Here is a 20,852-nt window from a genome sequence, read left to right on the forward strand (position 1 = left end):
AACACTAGGATGGTGGAAATAAACGTCTTTATACCACTGTCACCACAGACAGGTTATACAGAGGGTTAAATACGCATAGTAGCGCTCTTCAGTGGCAGGAATTCGTAAGTTGCATTAAGGAGCTTTAGAAACAGTTCAACACTTTCAGAAAGAAAGATTTATTACTAAAAGGTCAAAAGGGTGCAATAAAAATATTTACAGAAACAAGATTTAACCTATATACAGTTGCAAGAATAAGTATGTGAACCCCTTGGGATTACGTGGAGTTTTGCATGAATTGGGCATAAAATGTGCTCTGAACGTCATCTAAGTCACAACAATAGAAGAACACAGTCTGCTGAACATAAAACTACACAAACATTAGATGTTGCCATGGTTTAATTGCACATAACATGTAAACATTTACAGTGCAGGGAGGAAAAAGTATGTGAACCTTTGGACTTAACTGGTTGACCCTCCTTTGGCAGCAATATCCTCAACCAAACGTTTCCTGTAGTTGCAGATCAGACCTGCACAACGATCTGGAGTAATTTTGGACCACTCCTCTTCACAAAACTGTTTGTCAGGAATGGACTTGCCAGTAATGGTGGGACTCACCTGCCTTGTGGGCTGCAGTACCAGGGCAGGCCAGCGGGTGCTCTCAGCAATCAGAGACTCAACCCTGCAGTCAGCCAAACACCTGAAGCTGATTACGGAGGTGTATTTAAGGGATGGCCAGACCTGCAGTCTGGGCCTTGGTGTGTGTTTTTCTATGGGCCCCTGTATCTTGTTACCTGCATTCCTGTTCCTGCCTGACTGACTCGTTGCCGACCCTGCCTGATCCTGACCTCTGCTGACTTCTCCTGTTTGATCCCTGGCTTGTGACCCCGACCATTCTCTGCCTGACCCCCTGTACCTACCTGCCCGTTAGTTGCTGTACCCGGCTCGTGACCTGACTACTCTCTGCCTGCTCCTCCTGTTCCTACCTGCCCGATTGTTATTGACCCGGCCTGCCTGACTACGCTTGCATTGTATGTATTGTTATCTGTGGGTGGCTTGGTTTGGTTCGTTTGCACTTTATTTATGTTTTAGTATTGCACTGCGTTTTGTATTGTTAGTATTAATAAATTATATTGTTTATAACATATCTGAAGCCTGCGTTTCCCTGCGTCAGTTCACATACCTCTGGTCATACCCGGAGCCCTGACATTACACCAAGGCCAATCCTGACCAGAAGTGGCTGCACAGGGAAGCCATCTTGGCTTGTTGCTGGGAAGGATGGATCTTGATGAGGTTGTGTATTTGTCGTTGCTGGTTTTTGATGACAGAGAATATGCTTATCAGACTCTGAGGGAGTATACCCGGGATCAAATGCTAGAATGTATACGGATCGCTCATGTTCTAGTAGATCAGGGCACAGAGTTCTCTGAGGTGCAACCTTTGATTCAGGTTTGTGTAGAGTTGGCTTCATCTGGTACCCCTGAAAGCAGGAATGACTTTTTGCCACCATTTAGTGCAGACCAGGTAGAGTATGATGGATTGGTAGAGGATGATGTGGATTGCTTCTTGGAGCATTATGCTGCATGTTCACCACAGGTATTAAGGGATTGTATAAACGCAGTGCAGTCTTTGACCAGACAGGCTTTGTGTAAGCTCAGCTTTGTTCAACCCATACTGCAGACATGGTCAGACTTGTTGCACCCAGCCTCAGTCAGCTTGCAACGTCATTCCTCTGCTCAAGTCACTCTTCCTGCATCCCCGACAGCACCCCCAGTGACGGCCCAGTATACTCTGCTAACTACCACATACCAGTCCCCTGCTCCCACTCGCTGCACCTATCCTTTCTTTAGCCCTGTGGAGAGGTCCTCTGTGGCGGCTGCTCCCTCCTCTGTTCCATCTTCCAGCTCTTCTCTGTCCTCAGCTGCTCCATTCGTTTGCAGACCTGCGTTTACTTGCAGTGCTCCAGTAGTTAAAACCAGAAAAAAGCGAAAATTCTTTCCAACCAGTACCATCCTGCCAGTATCCAAACTGGTGAGCCTGCCGTCTGAGAACCTGCCTTCCGTGGTTCAGCCTGGTGCCTTGGCACCCGCACTTCAGCCTGATGTCTGTACCCAGCCTGATGAACTGATCTAGCCTGATGATCCTATCACGCCTGATGACCCAGTGCCCGCTGTCATACCTGGTGACCCGATGACCGCTGTCGAGCCAGACGATCCAATGCCGGATGACCCAGTGCCCGCTGTCATGCCTGGTGACCCGATGCCCGCTGTCGAGCCAGACAATCCGGTACCTGATGACCTGGTGCCCGCTGTCATACCTGGTGACCCGATGCCCGCTGTCGAGCCAGACGATCCAATGCCTGATGACCCGGTGCCCGCTGTCGATCCAGACGATCCGGTACCTGATGACCCAGTGCCCGCTGTCATGCCTGGTGACCCGATGCCCGCTGTCGAGCCAGACGATCCAACGCCAGATGACCCGGTGCCCACTGTCGATCCAGACGATCCGGTACCTGATGACCCGGTGCCTGCTGTCATGCCTGGTGACCCGATGCCCGCTGTCGAGCCAGACGATCCAATGCCTGATGACCCAGTGCCCGCTGTCATGCTTGGTGACCCGATGCCCGCTGTCGAGCCAGACGATCCAACGCCAGATGACCCGGTGCCCACTGTCGATCCAGACGATCCGGTACCTGATGACCCGGTGCCTGCTGTCATGCCTGGTGACCCGATGCCCGCTGTCGAGCCAGACGATCCAATGCCTGATGACCCAGTGCCCGCTGTCATGCCTGGTGACCCGATGCCCGCTGTCGAGCCAGACGATCCAGTGCCAGATGACCCGGTGCCTGCTGTCGAGCCAGACGATCCGGTACCTGATGACTTAGTGCCCGCTGTCGTGCCAATTGACTCAGAGCCCACTGCCGTGCCTGGTGACTCGGTGCCCACTGCCTTGCCAGATGACGCGGTGCCCACTGTCGAGCCAAATGACCTGATGCCTGGTGACCCGATGCCCACTGTCGAGCCAGACGATCCAATGTCTGACCCAGTGCCCGCGGTCATGCCAGTTGACTCGGAACCCACTGTCGTGCCTGGAGACTCTGTGCCTGCTGCCTTGCCAGATGATGCGGTGCCCGCTGGCGAGCCAAATGACCTGATGCCCCGATGCCCGCCGCTCCGCCTGGGGGCCCGGCGCCCGCCGCTCTGCCTGGGGGCCCGGCGCCCGCCGCTCTGCCTGGGGGCCCGGCCGCTCCGCCTGGGGGCCCGGCGCCCCGCCGCCCCTCCTGGGGGCCCGGCGCCCCGGTGCCCGCCGCTCCGCCTGGTGGCCCGGTGCCTGCTGCCCCGCCTGGTAGTCCGGTGTCCAGCCCGATGTGCCTCTGCCCGGTGTCCAGCCCGATGTGCCTCTGCCCGGTGTCCAGCCCGATGTGCCTCTGCCCGGAGTCCAGCCCGATGTGCCTCTGCCCGGAGTCCAGCCCGATGTGCCTCTGCCCGGAGTCCAGCCCGATGTGCCGCTGCCCGGAGTCCTGCCCGATGTGCCGCTGCCCGGAGTCCTGCCCGATGTGCCGCTGCCCGGAGTCCTGCCCGATGTGCCGCTGCCCGGAGTCCTGCCCGATGTGCCGCTGCCCGGAGTCCTGCCCGATGTGCCGCTGCCCGGAGTCCTGCCCGATGTGCCGCTGCCCGGAGTCCTGCCCGATGTGCCGCTGCCCGGAGTCCAGCCCGATGTGCCGCTGCCCGGAGTCCAGCCAGATGTGCCGCTGCCCGGAGTCTTGCCCGATGTGCCGCTGCCCGGAGTCCTGCCCGATGTGCCGCTGCCCGGAGTCCTGCCCGATGTGCCGCTGCCCGGAGTCCTGCCCGATGTGCCAGTCTTTGATATCCCGCCAGTTACCAGACCCGGGCGGTGGAACATTTTGCCCAGCTAGGACTGTTTGGAGCGTCCTGAGGCCGCTCCTTGAGGGGGGGGGTACTGTCAGAAATGGACTTGCCACTAATGGTGGGACTCACCTGCCTTGTGGGCTGCAGTACCAGGGCAGGCCAGCGGGTGCTCTCAGCAATCAGAGACTCAACCCTGCAGTCAGCCAAACACCTGAAGCTGATTACGGAGGTGTATTTAAGGGGTGGCCAGACCTGCAGTCTGGGACTTGGTGTGTGTTTTTCTATGGGCCCCTGTATCTTGTTACCTGCATTCCTTTTCCTGCCTGACTGACTCGTTGCCGACCCTGCCTGATCCTGACCTCTGCTGACTTCTCCTGTTTGATCCCTGGCTTGTGACCCCGACCATTCTCTGCCTGACCCCCTGTACCTACCTGCCCGTTAGTTGCTGTACCCGGCTCGTGACCCCACTACTCTCTGCCTGCTCCTCCTGTTCCTACCTGCCCGATTGTTATTGACCCGGCCTGCCAGACTACGCTTGCATTGTATGTATTGTTATCTGTGGGTGGCTTGGTTTGGTTCGTTTGCACTTTATGTTTTAGTATTGCACTGCGTTTTGTATTGTTAGTATTAATAAATTATATTGTTTATAACATATCTGAAGCCTGCGTTTCCCTGCGTCAGTTCACATACCTCTGGTCATACCCGGAGCCCTGACACTGTTTCAGTGTAGCAATATTCTTGGGATGTCTGGTGTGAATCGCTCTCTTAAGGTCATGCCGCAGCATTTCCATCGGGTTGAGGTCAGGACTCCAGAAGGCGTATTCTGTGCTGTTGCAGCCATTGGTTTGTTGAATTACTTGTATGCTTTGGGTCCATGTCCTGTTGCATCACCCATCCTCTGTGGAGCTTCAGTTGGTGGACAGATGGTCGTACGTTTTCCTGCAAAATGTCTTGATAAACTCTGGAATTCATTTTCCCATCAATGACAACAATCCGTCCAGGCCCTGAGGCAGCAAAGCAGCCCCAAACCATGATGCTCCCTCCACCATGTTTTACAGTGGGGATGAGGTTTTGATGTTGGTGTGGTGTGCTGTGCCTTTTTTTCTCCACACATAGTGTTGTGTGTTCTTCCCAAACAACTCAATCTTGGTTTCATCTGTCCACAGTATATTTTGCTAGTAGCGCTGTGGAACATCCAGGTGCTCTTTTGCAAACTTCAAACGTGCTGCAATATTCTTTTTGGACAGCAATGGCTTCCTCCGTGGTGTCCTCCCATGTACTCTGTTTTCCTTATTGTAGATGTTTCAACAAAAATGTTAGCATGTGCCAGAGATTTCTGTAGGTCTTTAGCTGACACTCTGGGATTCTTCCTTACCTCATGCAGCATTCTGCGCTGTGCTCTTGCAGTCATTTTTACAGGACGACCACGCCTAGGGAGAGTAGCAACAGTGCTAAACTTTCTCCATTTGCAGACACTCTGTCTTACCGTGGACACATGAACATCAAGGCTTTTGGAGATACTTTTGTAACCCTTCCCAGCTTCATGCAAGTCAACAATTCTTGATCGTAGGTCTTCTGAGAGCTCTTTTCTGCGAGGCATGGTTCACATCAGACAGTGCTTCTTGAAACCAGTAAACCCAAAATAGGTGTGTGTTTTTTAAGGGCAGGACAGCTGTCAGCAACACATCCAATATCATCACACTGATTGGAGTCAAGGTTGGCTCACTCCTGGCTCCAATTAGCTCTGGGAGAAGTCATTAAGCTAGGGCAGCAATGGGCAAACTACGGCCCGCGGGCCGTATACGGCCCGGCGGACCTTTTAATCCGGCCCGCGGAGCGTGATGTGAGGCTGTCAGGATGTGTGTAGGCGGGGCAGCGTGACGAACGTGAGGGGAGCTAGGCTCCTCTCACAGTCCGCCCTGAAGACCAGAACGGCGCGGGAACACGGCGAGAGGAACGCGCGGAGCAAAGGTAAGTAAATTGACACAGGGGGGACTTACTATAGGGGGGATGAATTACTATATGGGAGATGAATTACTATGGGGGATGAATTACTATATGGGGGATGAATTACTATATGGGGGATGAATTACTATGGGGGATGAATTACTATATGGGGGATTAATTACTATGCTTACTATGGGGGAATATTACTATACTTACTATGGATGACACATACACATCATTCATCTACTCTTGGTCCGGCCCCCGGGTCCAATATATGAACCCATTACGGCCCTCAAGTCAAAAAGTTTGCCCACCCCTGAGCTAGGGCCTCACTTACTTTTTCCTCCCTGCACTGTGAATGTTTACATGTTATGTGCAATTAAACCATGGCAACATCTAATGTTTGTGTAGTATTATGTTCAGCAGACTGTGTTCTTCTATTGTTGTGACTTAGATGACGTTCAGAGCACATTTTATGCCCAACTCCACGTAATCCCAAGGGCTTCACATAATTTTTCTTGCAACTGTATAAATACACAGAGAGCAAGAACACAGCAAAGAGGTATTAGAAAGAAGTTTAGAGAGGTAGAGTACTTGCCAAAAGTCCTGGGTTAAGCAGATAAAGTTTCAGAGCAAAAGGGCACAGTCTCCCAAGTTGGTTCTGATGTTAAAAGGGAGAATTTTTCAATTTCCACTCTTAGGCCTGACAGCCTATTTTGTAGTCCCCCAGCAGGGCGTGCCTCTGAAGCCAAGGACCAATGCCTCATTTGGGGAGGGGTTGTCTAGGAGGAAACCCAAGCTAGAACCAAAATCTCTCCTAGCTTATAGTTTGGCTCCTAACTTTTCCAAGGCACAAGTAACATTCCACCCGCGGGTAGATTAATATGCAGACGCATCTGCGGAATGGTTAGATATGAAATATGAAACACATACTTGAATGATTCAAGAGATGTAATTTTCTGCTTTCCTATATATTCCAGCCAAGGAGTGTGACATATCAAACGGTTTGTCTGCTCGTGACCAATCTGAAGATATGCCTGATTTTTATGCAAGTCTCTCATATTTCAAGATATAAGACATAGAGGGAAAATGGATTTTAAAAGTGGTATCTAGTTTATGGCTCCTCTGGAATGTCTTTGAACTCAGGGGGAGGCTTGGGTTATACTTTTACGAGGTGCCAGATTGCACAGTTTCTTAGATAGCCCAGCACCCAGCTCTGAGAGGTTTTATAGCTCGGAGCTACCTGCTGTGCTCTGGCCTGCCTGTGACACTTCCAACACACACCGACCACGTCACTGTGGATCTCAGAGAGGGAGGGGGATGAGGAAAGATATTTGTACAAGATGGATGATCGTTTGCCAAGATAGAGGTTGGAGCAAAATGGTATAACCGTGTCCATCTCTGTGTGCACGATTGCTACAGGACAGATGTACTTTCCCAGGCCTGAGCAATTGTTCTAGTTGCCGACAAGAACAAATAGGAAGCAAACTGCTGCTGGTGAGCCAACAAGCCCGATATGGGACAATGAAGCATAGCATACCGAGCTTCCCGGCATATAGAGAGATGGAACAAAGTGTAAAAAAGGCCAAAGACACAAGACCAAAAACAAATCAGTCTCGGGCAAGACCACCATAAATGCAACACATCTCCACGATGGCCGCAACCCCGAAAGCAGAGATCACTATAGGCAGGGTTCGCCTGGGCTATACGAGCGGGACCCAATACCAACTAACAGTATTTTATATGCCGCCTCCAACGTGGCTGTATTAAATGAACATTTAGCTATAATCGACCAGGCCTTATTCCAGTCCTCTAGATCCACGACTGCCCCCAAGCCACACTCCCACTGAGTGACATATGATAGAGAAGTACGCATTGACCGTAGTACGAAGTACGCAAGGATGCATAGAGTTGAGAAACAAGACCCGGGGCGCCCGGACACTGTTGGGAAAGGCAGATTTATGATATGGAGAGGCGGAAGTGCCAAGCAGAGAGGTCAGCCAGTGCCGCAGTTGAAAGGAACGATAAAATTGAGGGACATCCCATGATTTTGAAGAGAGTTTCAGATGGGGGAAGGACTGAGAAGTCAAAAAGTGTTGCACCTGCGAAAAACCATTGGCTATCCACGGGGGCCTGCAAATAGCTGGTCCTGACTAGGGCACAAAATAGTCTAGGAACGGCTCTGCCTTTACTATACAATTAGGTTTTGAATGTATTTCAGTGAACCTGGTTTACTCCAGGTGATGATTTTGTGAGTGTCTGGAAAAAAAAGTTTTTTTGTTTTCCATATAAAAACGTACTGGAACACACGTGAATGCACTGCAAAGGCAAGTAAGTGCAACCTAAATGCAGCCTAAACACACATCACATGCATTACAAGTGCATGCATATGCAGAATTGAATGCAGGGAATTACAGTGTAAATGAGCCCTTAAAGGAACCACCTGTAATCTCTATTGGAAATCTATTGGAAAAAAGTGACAGGGTGACAATTCTTGAGCACATGGGGAAGACAGGGACAGTGCATTCTCACATAATAACTAAAATAACTTTTGAAATTGTATTAACATGTCATGAGGTTATATGAGATTTTAGTAACTGGATTTACATGTACTTTAAGCCAAAGGTAAATTAAAAAAAAAAAAAAAGTTTAGCTCATACTGTAGAGACTTCATGACAAGCAGCCTTTGTAAGAAACAAGCTAGCAGGATATATGGAACTAAAAATGTTGATTTTTTTCTGGGAAACACAGATGTTCTGCAATGGATTCATCATAACAGAACCAACTAAATCAATACAGAAGATAAGGCAGAGTCCATGTATTTTTTCTTGTACGTCATTGCCTATGTTAAATTCAACATGGGTATCTAGATTTTAAACAACTTTTCTAGTGTTGTTTATCTCATACATTGTGTTCGTCTCTATTTCCTAAAATACAGCAGACATTTTTTTTGCATCACCTCATTCCAAGTGCAGACTGTGACAGCAGTTCAGATAAGTCACCAGAAGTGGCATCCTTTGGCTGCAAAAAAAACAAAAAACTTTTTTAACCATAGACTTTGCTGCTGCAGATTTAAGAAGTCAGTCACACAAAGTAGAATCCCCAAAATCCCACAAAATAGCTACAGTACATATGTGTCCTATACAATTTACAATCTTTATTAATCCTTGAGAAACTTTTGAAACAATTTGTCTTATAACATAAGATAAGCAAATATATTAAACATTATTTCTGAACCAGTAGACAGTAATTTATGCCTAAATTATCACTTTTGAGCGTGTTGATGCAAGAAATACAAACATAATTGTTTGCTTAGAAGACACCTCCATGTACTCACTTCATATTTGTGGCAACAAACTTGTTGAACCTTGTGTGTACAAGTATGAATGACCTATTATGTGTAACTCCTTTTAATACAGCCATCCACTGTGTCACTAGCAGTTATATAAATTACACCTCCACTGAAAATATGTCAGTGACAGATTCTTCATTTAGCTACACAAATTCCTTGCAAAAAATATTTTCTTCAGTAGTCCACTGAGGACACAACAGACATCCGAGTATATATCTTGCCTCTAGGAGCTTGGACTAAAAAAAAAAAAACACAACACAAACAAACATTCTTTAAAGTGTATCTAAACCCCAAAAGCAAAAATGTTAAATATTGCAGCTTTCTAATCTTTAAAGTGGCAATAAGCCTTTTCATAAGCCCACAGAAATAGCTAGCTGCAAACAATCATGAAGCAAATCCTCCCACATAAGCTCTGCCTTTGTAGCTGCAGCCCTTACTCCTTCAGAGCCCTCCAAAGTACATAGAGCAGATCCAATTTCTCTGCTTCCAGGAGGCAGGGATTGGGGATCGATGTCACACACTGCACAGCACAGAACTGAGTGTAATCTGACACCTGAGTGGAGGGAATGGACCTACCTACCCTCTACATAGCCTCAATGGGAAACATGCACATCTGAGGCTGTCAGTCACCAGTTGTGTGCTAAGGTATTGGTTAGGAAGAGGGGAGAGTTTATCACCATGAATTGCCTGTTGTCTGAGAAAACTGTCAGAAGTGACACATGCAGATTTCAGAGGAGAAAGAAAATGGCCAGGATCTAAACTAGTTGCTATTGATTCTGGAAAGAACACATTATATATGAGGATATTAATTGTTCCAGGTAAAAATAAAGCCTAAAAATAAATAATGAATGCATCTACTACATTAAAGAATGGTTAAGTGCAACACATTACATTTTTATTTTTGGGTGTGGATATTATTTAAGGCCAATTCCAACCTCACTTTGAAAAAAATAAAATAAAAATGACTGCCTAGCACTTTTTAAAACAAAACAATGAAAAAACAGCTTTCCTTGCAAAACTCAACTTTTCTCTTGCATGGATGCTAGTAGAACACTCCAAGGTCCAGCAGCACACCTCTTTCAAGTTGAATTACTACCAAACTTATTTATCCCACTTTCTGTTAGCCTAAGGCATTTTGGACCTAGGAATGCAGTTCCCTTCACGATTCAGGACTGCACAATGCCAAGGACAGAAAAGGAGGAAGAGGACTGGGTGTTACTTGTCTTGACTTTATACACATAGTAAAAGAGGTATATATTAAGAAAATATTTAAATAATAAATGCTGGTGGTGAGAGGGTTGCTACACTGGAACTGGGCTAGAACTAGGCCACTGTGTCCAAAACGCAAAAGAACATGAAAATAATGAGTGAGACTTGTGTCACTCAAAATTTATCTAAGAAAAGGTTTTAAAAAAACCATTACAGCAGCAGAGTGTTCTGGATACCAAGAGATCTGCTGTATCCTCTACTGACCTCTGATTTGCTAACAGTACAGCAGTCTTTGAAAAGATGGGGAGGGGAAGAATTACACCAACAGGCAACCACAGGCCACATTTCCTCCGAAAATAGGCTTTAATAGACATACTGTCAAGCCAGGGACCAAGAATGAGGATGGAATATTGGGCACTGAAAAAGTTTAGCCAAACAGGAAGAGATGTTCACAACTAGAAAAAATATCTGTTTACCAGGCCCTTATTTGATAGTTCAGAGCCTCCAGATTGGTATGTATTCCTTTACATTTGGTCCTATGTGAAGAGGTAAAAGAAAAAAAAAATGGGAGTATGATATGCATGGTGTGTTCAGCATCAGCTGTATCAGACAGAGGATCCCTGAATCTGGTTAAGAGCTTATGAACTCCTCTCAGATCAATGTCTACGGTACTCCAGTGGTGACAAATCGATAAAATACATCATGGTGTGGAGTCCCATTCTCATCAGTTAATTTGTTGACAACTGAGAAAGTCTGCTTGCCAGTTTTCTACCCCCAGAATGTGAGTGCTAGTATAGGGCTAATCTGTCATTCTTGGGGATTTATATGTAACACTAGCATTCACACTGCATTTTTTTTTTTTAACCAGGTGATCCCTGAATTGTGACATCTGGTAAAAGAGCGACAGAGGGGTCACTAATATCTACAATATGTTGGACAGCTAGAACTCCCTCTGTGTCCAGAGAGGCTTGCACTCATAGTGAGACTCTTTTGACCAAGGGGAACAAAAAAGCAACCTTGCAACGCCATCAGCCCAAAGTCACCACAGCAGAGAACTGTTGGTGTAAAGAAAAAGCATTGTGTTGTCACAACAGTCCCATAATGTGGGCAGGAAAGAAAGATCCATACTAGCATGTATCTAGAATCATGTCCAGGTATTCCAAGTGTTCATATGAAACTAGTGAGGATTTGTAGTTGTTTGCAATCCACCTGAAGTATGTAGGGTGTTGGCAAAACCTGTAGGCTGAGCTGCAAGTCCAAAGCTGATGGGTATTATTATTGTTGCACAGGATTTATATAGTATCAACAGATTGTGCAGCGCTTTACAATCTGAAGGAAGACGGTACAGGTATAATGCAATAAAATACAAGAGGGTAAAGAGTGCCTTGCTTATAAGAGCTCACCGTCTAACAGGGTGGGGCAAGTGATACAAAAGGTTATAACTTTGGGGGATGAGCTGATGGAAGAGTTAAAAGTTCAATTGTTAGTTGGAGGCGTGATAGGCTTCCCTGAAGAGATGAGGCGGCCAGAGCAGGAGATAGCCCAATAGAGTGAGGTAAAGCATTACAGAGGATGGGAGAGGTTCTGGAGACTAGCAACATATACAGGGTACTGTATACAAGCTTGAATAAAATCTTGAAAATGCTCATGAGGTTATACATATATTGCTGTGTGGTTTTACATACATTAAGTCCTTTGAGAAAAGAGATGGAGACTCTCAGCAATAAATCTGTTGTTCGTGGAAACCTCCCTCGCTTAGGTATTGGAGATACTGTAGAGCCAAAAATTAGCAAACATCAACAATTTGAAATCACACTGTATAAGTCTTACCAGAGAAAGTTGTAGCAGACTAGGAGGACTTTTGCCTAGATTGACGCTTGGTCTTAGACTGAGCTATAACCATTAAAGATGAAAGTGTAACTGAAAGGTAGAAAAGAAGGGAGTGCCTTAGTGTAAGAAGACCTTGGTCTCAAGTCTAAGTGAGATGGGTGCTCTGGTTTTGGTTTCTATTTCTTTTTTTTTTTTAATTGCAATCAAGGAGACCCCTGATCTCTTGTAAAGTATATGTCATAGAAAGTCTTTGAAGCTTGGTCTGCAGATCAATAAGGAAGTCATAGGACTATTCTCAGCGACACAGCCTTAGAGTTTAAATGAGCGATAACCCATCCTTCAACCAAGATAGCATAACATATCTACTTGGATCCCTGCACCAACTGATTCATTGTATTAATCAGGTGTTAGGGTGAACCTTCAGATACAAGTGTATGATGCAGGGTTCTTGCCAGCATTGCCACAGCCTGGGACACTTATGTACGAGCAAAAAGTGGTCAGAGCAGAAACCGCAGCTGAAGGGTTTGGCAAAGGTCTCCAATTTTTTTGTCCACTGCATCCTTAAAGAACAAAAGTGGGTCCACCAACAGTGGCGGCATCCGTTGCTTCAACTTTTTTAGAATGGGTAAATGTATCAAAGCACTTGGTAACAAAGTCCTTTATCAGTAGAAATAAACTTTCTAGCAAGGCTATCATTAAATTGCTGATGGCTTGGAAAAACGTAACAGGAAGCTTAAATCTGCATAAGCCAGGTGTTTGGGTACTCACTTTTGAGAATCTGTAGGGCAACTTGGAACAGACCGTGAATAACATTTCAGTGGCAAGCAAATCTATTATATCCTTAGTACCCAACAAACTTGGGAGAGAGGCTTGGGATTGCGTGATGGGGGTAACTTTCACTGTTAGTCCACAATACAGGGGAAGGAGAGGGTTAACTTTCACTGCCAGCCCACAATACAGAGGGAGGAGGTAGATTAAATATCACTGCCACTGACCACTAATGCAGGGAGGCTTATATTGCACTGCCACTGACAAAATGTGGGGGGTCAATTGTACAGAAACCAGGGGTGTTATTGCACTGACTGACATCAATGCTAGGGGTTATTCCTGTACTTACTGACATCGATGCTGGGGGCTATTATTGTGTCCACTGACACCAATGCTGGACAGTCATTATTGTGTCCACTGACACCAATGCTGGAGAGGTTTATTATTGCACTTCCTTACACCAGTGCTGGGGGTTGTTGTACTAACAACTTCAATGTGCATTGTGATACTCTTCAAAAAATGCAGCAGATGCTACTGTGCGGCCCATCTACAGGTGTCGGTGTAGCACTTTAGACCCTCTATAATTTTTCGGTTGACCACCATTGTATTATATTAACAATCACCTTTTTTACAATTGCATTTTTTATTTGACTAGTGTGGCTAGAGGCATGAAGTACAACTAGAGGTCTGCTGTGTCCTCCAATGAACACTGGGAAAAATGTATTATTGTTTAACAAGTGAGCCATCAGGGAAGGAAGCTTAAATGTGTTTAAATAGTGAAATACTGCTATACAGTAATCCACATTAAGAGTTTTTTTCTCAAGGAATAATAAAACACAATTAGGGTGCCCACAACCATTGAAAAAACAGAGATGATTGCCTGGTGCCTGTTCTGCTTCATAAACACACAAGCCTTAGGTGTGTTAGCTGGAGATCTGTAGGTCATTGTGTTCTTGTCTGCAGTCACTTTTTCCTGCTGAATACAAACCTCATTAAAAGTTATGTTTTTCTACATGTTTGAAGTCTTAAGAAGCCAGACATCCTGTTTTAGTGCACCTTCAACAGTGTTATGAAACCAGTGAATCAAACACATTTTGAAGCTGTACTTTTTATTGTAGATTGTGCTCTCTGCTGTAAGAAAAATCTTGTACAGTAAAAAAAATCTATTCACTGAAACGGTGAGGAAACATATTGGACATTTGGCTTCAAATTCTGCAGAAAAGTTAACTTTTTTTAATGCATTAGGTTTGTATTATTGTGAATGCAGAATACATAATGAAAACCTAATTCTATATGCTACTGGTCACACAACAGTCATGAACTTCCATGGAATCAAAAGATTCCAACACAGCACAAGTCTAAGCAGTCACAAACACAAAAATGATCACAACAGATGCTGGCTGTTGGTTAGAATAGCAGGAAGTTGTTTGATTTCCAGTTTTTGGTTTGAGATACACTATATTGCCAAAAGTACTGGTACGCCTGCCTTAGCATGCACATGAACTTTAATGGCATCCAAGTCTTAGATCGTAAGGCTCAATATCGAGTTGGCCCACCCTTTGCAGCTATAACCACTTTAACTGTCCTGGGAAGGCTGTTCACAAGGTTTAGGAGTGTGTCTATGGGAATGTTTGACCATTCTTCCAGAAGCGCATTTGTGAGGTGAGGCACTGATGTCGGACAAGAAGGCCTGGCTCGCAGCCTCCGCTCTAATTCATCCCAAAGGTGTTCTATCGAGTTGAGGTCGGGACTCTGTGCAGGCCAGTCAAGTTCCTCCACCCCTAATTTGCTCATCCATGTCTTTATGGAACTGGCTTTGTGCACTGGTGCGCAGTCATGTTGGAACAGGAAAGGGCCAGCCCCCAAACTGTTCCCTCAAAGTTGGGAACATGAAATTGTCCAAAATGTCTTGGTATGCTGATGCCTTAAGAGTTCCCTTCACTGAAACTATGGGGCCAAGCCCAAACCTTGAAAAGCAACCTCACACCATAATCCTCCCTCCACCAAACTTTACATTTGGCACAATACAGTCAGCCAAGTACCGTTCTCCTGGCAACCGCCAAACCCAGACACATCCATCAGATTGCCAGACAGAGAAGCATGATTAATCACTCCAGAGAACATGTCTCTACTGCTCTAGAGTCCAGTGGCAGCGTGTTACACCACTGCATCCAATGCTTTGCATTGCACTTGGTGAGCCAAGGCTTGGATGCAGCTGATCGGCCATGGAAACCCATTCCATGAAGCACTCTATGCACTGTTGTTGTGCTAATCTGAAAGGCCACACAAAATTGGAGGTTTTTAGCTATTGACTCTGCAGACAGTTGGCGACTTCTGCGCACTGTGTGCTTCGGCATGCGCTGGCCCCGCTCTGTCATTTTACTTGGCCTATCACTTTGTGGCTTATACGCCGTTGTTCCCAGTTGCTTCCACTTTGTTATAATACCACTAACAGTTGACCATGGAATAATTAGCAAGGAAATTTCACAGATGGACTTATTGCACAGATGGCAACCTATCACGGTACCACGCTTGAACTCACTGAGTTCCTGAGAGAGACCCATTCTTTCACAAATGTTTGTAGAAGCAGTCTGCATGCCTAGGTGCTTGATTGTATACACCTGTGGCCATGGAGTTGATTGGAACACATGAATCCAATGATTTGGAGGGGTGTCCCAATACTTTTGGCAATATAGTGTAAGCCAGATAGATCGATGTGCATGATGAATGGAAAGTATCGGTTGATCTCATAGTTCTGCACACTTTTCCTTTAATGTACTTTATTTGAATGTGAAATTTGTGGACAAAAGTACAGGTAGGCACTAAAACCCTAAACATAAAACATAACATAAGGCAATAAAAAGGTATATTACTAAACTGCAAACCAAAAAAAGCTAAGATTCCCTTTTACATTTATTAAACAAAAACTGGCACCTAATTGTGCAAGTTCCACAGTACATTTGTTTTCAAATTCTCAAACTATGAAATAAGCAGGGAAAACAAAATGCTATGAAAATGGGCATCTGAAAAAAAACACTGGAAAAGTACAGAATAAACATTTTTTCCCAGTTTTTCAAAGATATATATATATATATATATATATATATATATATATATATATATATATATAAACAACATGGTCTGTCACATTTTGCTGGCTAAAGCTAAAAAGAGTAGGTAATTTGAGTGGAGAGTGAAAAACAGTTTTGCTTTTGTCTGCTGGTGCTTGTTTTATTTTCTTCTTTGGGGTCTTGCTAGCAGCTTTTACTTTTTTAAATCACTTTTTAAATAGCATTATTTTTCCCTTTCCTTTCTTCAGTCTGCTGATTAAGGGGAGGGGTTAATTGGTTACAGGTGCTCCAGGTCCTATATAACTTTCTGTAGAGCTCACTCTGAGCTTGCTCATTCTTGAGCGTGCCTGTATTTTACTTGCTGGACCTTTGACCAAGTGGACATTTGATTAAGTGGAGTTAAAAAACTGGAGTGGAAAACAGGAGATAACAGGAGTCTACTAACCTGTAAGTGACAATTGATATTTCCTGTTAATATTGTAACTGGGATAATGTGTGCTAGCATGGTTGAAGGTTTTGTGCAGTGCACAGTGTGCCGCATGTATGCAACAATGGAGCAACAGCTCCAGGAAGGGTTTCGCTGTGCTAGATGTGAGCGGGTTGCTTTTCTGAAAGCTCGCATTAGAGATCTGGAGGAGCAAGTTGCAACACTGGGCAGAACCAACAACCTGGAAAGGGGTCTGAGCAGGTAGCGAATGGGATTGATGTGGAGGGTGGAGGGACTAGTCAGGATTATCAGATAGGAAGATGGGTTACTGTAAAGAGAGGGAGTGGTAGGGACTCACAAAAAAGGAAGGCCAACCCTGGGTTTTAGCACCCAAACAGATTTGCCATGTTGGGTGAAGATGTGGGGTGGAAGCCCTGGATGTCACTGCTATCCCTAACAGCCGGGAGGGCAGAACATCTGGGAGGGATGGTGAGGGTAGTGCAGGAAGGCCTAGACAGTTGGTGGTAATAGGGGATTCTATAATCAGAAGGACTGATAGAATAATTTGTAACCAGGATCACCGCAACCGAATGGTTTGCTGTCTCCCTGGTGCCAGAATTTGGCATGTGGTGGACCGGGTTGATAAATTACTGGGAGAGGCTGGGCATGACCCAGCTGTCTTGGTCCATGTTGGAACCAATGACAGAATACATGGAAGGTGGAGGCTTCTTAAGAATTAATTTAAAGCACTAGGCTGCAAGTTGAAGGGAAGGACCTCCAAGGTGATATTCGCTGAAATATTACCTATGCTATGTGCAACTCAGGAAAGACGGGGAGATTAGAGAGCTAAATGCATGGCTAAAGATCTGGCGTAAGAGGGAAGGATTTGCATTTCTAAAGCACTGCACTGACTTTTCATTGGAGTGCAACCTATATGCTAGAGATGTTTTGCACCTAAATGGCAGGGGGTCTGCTGTGCTGGCGGAGAGGTTGGAGGAGTATTTAAACTAGGATCGAGGGGGGAGGGAGAATTAGATTATATTGGGGCAGACAGATCAGACAGAGGTCAGTCCTTATTGGTGGGTGGAATGGGGAAAGATAGGAGGAAGGCTATGGCAGGTGATAAGAAGGTGCCCATGTTACAAACAACCATTGGAATTGGTACCATTTGTATGAAAATAAAAAAGTATGCAAAATACTTGTGCAAAATGTGTCAGTGATGTAAAGTGTTTATTCGCCAATGCCAGAAGTCTAGCAAGGAAAATAGGTGAGTATGAAGCTTTGGAGTATGAAGAGAACTATGATTTAATTGGTATTGCTGAATCTTGGCTTAATTCTTCGCATGACTGGGCCATTAATATTCCTGGCTATGTTCTCTTTCGGAGACAGGGTAAAAAGGAAAGGTTGTGGTGTCTGTCTCTATGTGAGAAGTGATCTCAGAGCGAGTGTGAAAAAGGACCTAGTTGATGGAGAGTGTGATGAGGCTTAAGCATTATGGGTGGAACTGCACATGGGGATGAGTACTACAAAAGGTCATCGGAGTTTGTTATAGGCCACCCAGTGTTAATGAGGAAGTCGAAACTCAGCTCCTTGCACAGATCGAAAGGGTTGCAAGGGCTGGGACAGTGAAAATAATGGGGGATTTTAACTACCCAGAAATTGACTGGAGTAATGGCACTGCAGGAACAGTTAAAGGGCCAAAATTTAAAAAACCTACTACAGGACAGTTATATGGTAAAGTTCATAGAGGCCCCAACTAGGAATGATGCTCTGCTGTACCTGCTAATCTCAAACCATGCAGAGCTTATTACTAATGTCCATATAAAAGAACATCTGGGTAGCAGTGACCATAACATTATTTTATTTATTTTTAGCTGTAAACAAGAAGCACATACAGGAAAATTAAAAATGCTCAACTTTAAGAGAGCTAATTTTCCAAGGCTGAGAGCTGCTCTTTAAGACTTAGACTGGGAGGGAATATTGACATTGATGAACACAACACAGAAATGGGAGTTCTTCAGAAAGACTGTATGTGAACACTCTGCAAACTATATTCCCATGGATAAGGTTAAAAGGCTAAAAATCACACTAAAAAAGGCTAAAGATTAAATATAAAAATGAAGGAACGCTAGTATTATTTAAACATTACAAAGAATATAACAGGATATGTAAAAAGGAAATGAAGGCTGCAAAAATTAAAAATGAACGGCAGATTGCAAAAGACAGCAGAACAAACCCCAAAAAATTCTTCAATTATATTAATAGCAAAAAGGTCCAGTCCGAGCATGTAGGCCCTTTACAAAATAATCTACAGTGGGTGACTACAAAGAAAAGGCAAATTTATTAAATGCCTTCTTCAACTCTGTGTATACAAAAGGAGCATGGGGGAGCTCTTGTCCACAATGGGGATGGTATTGACACAGCCCAAGATGATCCACATTGGCTCACAACTGATATGATCCAGAAATATTTAGACAGAATAAAAAGGGGAATAAAGAACCTGGACTGGATTGCATACACCCACGGGTCCTTAAAGAATTGAGCTCTGTCATTTCTAAGTCATTGTTTCTAATTTTTAGGGACTCTTTAATAAAAGGCTGGCAGAGTACCACTGGATTGGCGTAAAGCCAATGGTGTGCCTATATTTAAAAAGTGATCAAAATATTTACCAAGTAATTATAGACCTGTTAGTTTAACTTCTATAGTTGGGAAGATACTGGAGAGTTTAATAAAAAAAACACATAGATAAGTTCTTACTGGAAAAAAATATTTTAAGAAACCGACAGCATGGATTCATGAAAAACAGAAGTTGTCAAACAAATCTGATTTCTTTTTATGAGGAGGTGAACAAAACCTTAGACAGAGGGGTGGCAGTGGACGTGGTATACTTGGATTTTGCATAAGCGTTTGACACAGTTCCCCACACACGGCTAATGTGTAAGGTAAAGTCTACGGGCTTGGAAAACTCCATATGTAAATGGATAGAAAACTGGCTAGAAGATCGTATTCACAGAGTAGTAGTTAATGATTCATACTCTGAATGGTCTGGGGTCATCAGTGGTGTACCCCAAGGTTCAGTGTTGGGACCCTTACTTTTTAATATATTTATTTATGATATAGGGTCTGGGATTAAAAATCCCATTTCAGTCTTTGCAGATGACTCCAAGCTGTGTAGTAGAATAACGTCCTTACAGGATGTCTTCAACTTACAAGCCGACCTCAATGCACTGTTTAATTGGGCAACTATGTGGCAAATGTGGTTTAATGTTGATAAATGTAAGGTTATGCACTTGGGGGCTAAGCATATGCATGCATCATACATGATAGGGGGAGTACAACTGGGGGAATCAATGGTGGAGAAGGATCTGGGAGTTCTGGTAGATCACAAGCTTAATAATGGCATGCAATGCTAAGCTGCGGTTCCTAAAGCAAGCAAAATCCTCTCTCGTATTAAAAGAGGTAAAGACTCCAGAGAGAGAGATATCATATTACCCCTGTACAAATCATTAGTAATACCTCATCTGGAATATGCAGTTCAGTTTTGGGCACCAATTCACAAAGAACATTGGGGAACTTGAGAAAATACAGAGAAGGGCAACCAAACTGATAAGAGGCATGGAGGAGCTCAGCTATGAGGAAAGATTAGAAGAACTGAATTTAGTTTCTCTTGAGAAGAGATTAAGGGGGGATTTGATCAACATGTATACATACATCAGTGATTAATATAGTGAACTCGCTGTAGAGCTATTCACCCTGAGGTCATCACAGAGGACAAGAAGGCACTCTTTACATCTGGGAGGAAAGCGATTTAATCTCCAAATACGGAAAGATTTCTTCATAGTAAGAGCTATGAAAATGTGGAATAGACTCCCTCAAGATTTTATTCTGGCCAGCTGAGCGATTTGCTTTAAAAAAGGCCTAGATTATTTCCTAGATACACACAATATAACTGGATGCTAACATTTATAGGTAAAGTTGATCAAGGGAATATCCGATTGCCTCTCGTGGTTTCATGAAGGAATTTTTTTCCCTGCAGGAGCAATTTGGATCATGCTTTGCTGGCTTTTTGCCTTCCTCTGGATCAACTGTGAGTATAGGATTATAACTTTTTATTTTTTTGTTTACGGTTGAACTGGATGGACTTGTTTTTTCAGCCAGACTAACTATGTAATATATCATAGTGAACTGCCCTGGTAGAGGTCCAAAGGGTGTTTGCTATATGTTTCTTGGTTAGAATATATAGGAATGTAGACAGAGGGCATCCCTGCTGGGTGCCATTATGGATGGTAAATCTCAGAGACCTCGACCCTATTGAAGGGCAATGAGCATAAAACTTGTAGAGTTTGTGAATGAGAGTATGGCCTAGGCCCCATTGAAGGAGAGATTGGTAAAAGATGGTC

General features: G+C 44.6%; 1 protein-coding gene across 6 annotated transcripts in view; it reads right to left on the minus strand.

The window, feature by feature from the left end:
* Window positions 1-20,852, minus strand: part of LEMD1 (LEM domain containing 1) — a 201,257-nt gene that overhangs the window by 9,368 nt on the left and 171,037 nt on the right. For all 6 annotated transcript variants that reach the window (XM_089686357.1, XM_089686358.1, XM_089686356.1 and 3 more), the window contains one exon: window positions 8,755-8,816. In XM_089686357.1, the coding sequence (XP_089542483.1) occupies window positions 8,755-8,816 (62 nt within the window). The remainder of the gene's footprint in view (window positions 1-8,754; window positions 8,817-20,852) is intronic.

The sequence above is a fragment of the Staurois parvus genome, unplaced genomic scaffold (genome assembly GCF_062004578.1).
Source record: "Staurois parvus isolate SC_StPar_1 unplaced genomic scaffold, SC_StPar_1.0 ptg000395l, whole genome shotgun sequence".
NCBI lineage: Eukaryota > Metazoa > Chordata > Amphibia > Anura > Ranidae > Staurois > Staurois parvus.